The sequence below is a fragment of the Primulina huaijiensis genome, chromosome 8 (genome assembly GCF_012295235.1).
Source record: "Primulina huaijiensis isolate GDHJ02 chromosome 8, ASM1229523v2, whole genome shotgun sequence".
Lineage (NCBI taxonomy): Eukaryota > Viridiplantae > Streptophyta > Magnoliopsida > Lamiales > Gesneriaceae > Primulina > Primulina huaijiensis.
Genome location: NC_133313.1, coordinates 7,358 through 9,818, shown reverse-complemented (window position 1 = coordinate 9,818; position 2,461 = coordinate 7,358). Strand labels below are relative to the sequence as shown.

Genomic DNA, 2,461 nt, shown 5'->3' with positions numbered 1-2,461 from the left:
ATGAAGAGAAGGGGAGACAACGGATCACCCTGCCGGAGGCCTCTGGTGGAACCAAAAAACCCCGACAGATAACCATTGATGTTCACGGAGAAATGACAATGGGAAATACAGGCCGAGACCAAAGCCACAACACGCTCTGAAAAACCAAAATGTCTTAAAACGTCAAAAAGGAAATGCCATTGGACCCTATCATAGGCCTTGGCCATATCCAATTTCAAAATGACATTACCACCACGAGTGGGGAGAGTAATGCTGTGAGTGAGACCTGGGCAAGGAGAATATTATCAGATATCATTCGCCCAGGAACGAAGCCACTCTGATTCGGAGAAACCAGTCTCTCCACCACATCCCTCAACCGAGAGTACAACAGCTTCGAGATGATCTTGTTCGTGACATTGCACAGACTGATCGGACGGAAGTCCGACCAAGCGCGTGAACCCTCGATTTTGGGAATTAAAGTGATCGTGGTGGCGGTAAAACCCTGAGGCATAGTAGAACCCCGGAAAAAATCAAGAACAGCACCAAAAACATCCTGATGAACAATCTCCCAGCAATGCTGAAAGAACGCCGAAGAGAAGCCATCAGGGCCAGCAACGCTATCGGGGTGAATGGAGAAGACGGTCGCACGGACCTCCTCCAAAGAGGGAATCGCAGCAATACCCTCATTCTCCACAGCAGAGATAACTGAGGGAAAACCCGAAAAATCCGGGCAATCGAGCGCAGAGGGCTCCCCGGTAAGAAGATCCTAAAAAAACAAGGCTCCCGACTGCTGAATCAAATCCTGAGACGTCAGGCAGACCCCATTCTCCCATATACTGAAAATCTTATTCGACACACGCTTTTTCCTCACCATATTATGGAAGAGTCTGGTGTTCCGCTCACCATCCTCAAGCCAATGGCAAGCCGCTTTCTGTTTCCAAAAATCCGCCTCCATGGCGGTTATACGGGCCAGATCCTCATTGCGATCGGACAGGGAAGTCCAATTCACGTCAGAAGGATCGGCCTCACAGACAGCTTCGGCTGAACGAACAGCCCTCTCAGCCTCAGTGAGTCTATCGAAGATGTTACCAAAAACATCCCGATTCCACCACCGGAGGTGATGCTTGAGCCGCTTCATCTTGGCAAAAAGCCGAGGCATGCCACTCAGACTGCAAGGCAGATTCCAATTAAGCCTCACCGTCTGCAAAAAACCATGGTGCCTAACCCACAGACGCTGGAAGCGAAACGAGCTCGGCCCACGGGCAAAAACAGGAGCGGTAATCAAAAGCGGACAGTGATCCGAAACAGTACGAGCGAGATGTTCAACCCGAATCGAGCTGAAATGATCGCCTCAATCTACAGAAACCAACACCCTGTCCAACCGCTTCCAAATGGTCTTATTCGTCCAAGTGAACGAAGACCCCTCAAAACCAGCATCGATCATGCCAGAATCTATAATAAAAGTGTTGAACTCCTCCATAGGTAGCAACCTACCACCACGGGAGCCCAAGCACTCAGACGCATCCCTGACGACATTAAAGTCGCCACCAACCAGCCAGGGACCCAAAACAGGCTTGACCAAAAGCAAAGAAGCCCAAAGATCCCTACGCTGAACATAATCACAACTAGCATAGACAAAAGAACAAAATATCTCTGTCGGCAAGAAAGAAGCAGAGACACGGAGATGGAGGAACTGAGCATGATCAAAAACACACTCCACCTTCACATCAGCAGCAAAAAAAACCCAGATATGACCGGAGAGATTAGAAATGACTCCAGAAAACCCCAAACGGCGAGTCATGTATCTCTGATCCAGATCAATCATGGGCTCCAAAACAGCCAAAACCTTAATCTGTTTCTCCTTCACAAAGGCATGCAGCCTCTGCTGGGACTCCGAACCCCGAAGTCCCCGGATATTCCAGATTAAACAATTCATGGGGAACGAGTGGAAGAATGATCCGATCGCTTTTTACGCGATCGCCGACCATCATCCTGAGGGCTTTTCCTGGGATTGGACATGTCAGTGTCCAGAATACTAGACTCGGACCCACAACTAACACCAGACACAGAATGTCGATCAAAATCCAGAATACTACCTCTGTCTCCTGCAAATTGGAAAGAACTCCAAAAGAGTTCGAAGCAAGAGGATCATCCCTCGGGAGAGCCTGACGAACAGACCTCCGTCTCTGTCTACGCCGGGGACCAGGGCCATTGACATGAAGCTGGGGCTGTGGTCCCGGGACAATGACAGGGGCTGCACCCTCAGGTGGTGCCTGAGCAGGAGGGGCCTCCGACTGAAGATGCCCACGATCAGCAGGCTTGGATCGAGCAGGTTTAGGATTTTTCCCATGGAATAACAAACGTTGGTCGAATGACCCAACATCTTGCAATCTAAGCAATACCCAGGTATTTTCTCATACACCACATCAATCTCCGGGGTATGATCACCCCAGCCCACCCAAATTTTCTTAACGTGTGGTTC

At 49.8% G+C, this 2,461-nt stretch overlaps 1 protein-coding gene across 1 annotated transcript; it reads right to left on the bottom strand.

Annotated features, from left to right (window-relative positions):
• Nucleotides 1-214: 214 nt before the first annotated feature.
• Nucleotides 215-1,915, bottom strand: LOC140982875 (uncharacterized). Its single transcript, XM_073449651.1, has 3 exons — nucleotides 1,362-1,915; nucleotides 800-1,316; nucleotides 215-745 (listed from the first exon to the last, which is right to left on the bottom strand). The coding sequence occupies exons 1-3, from the start codon at nucleotides 1,913-1,915 to the stop codon at nucleotides 215-217; spliced, it is 1,602 nt and encodes a 533-aa protein (XP_073305752.1).
• Between the last annotated feature and the right edge of the window lie 546 nt (nucleotides 1,916-2,461).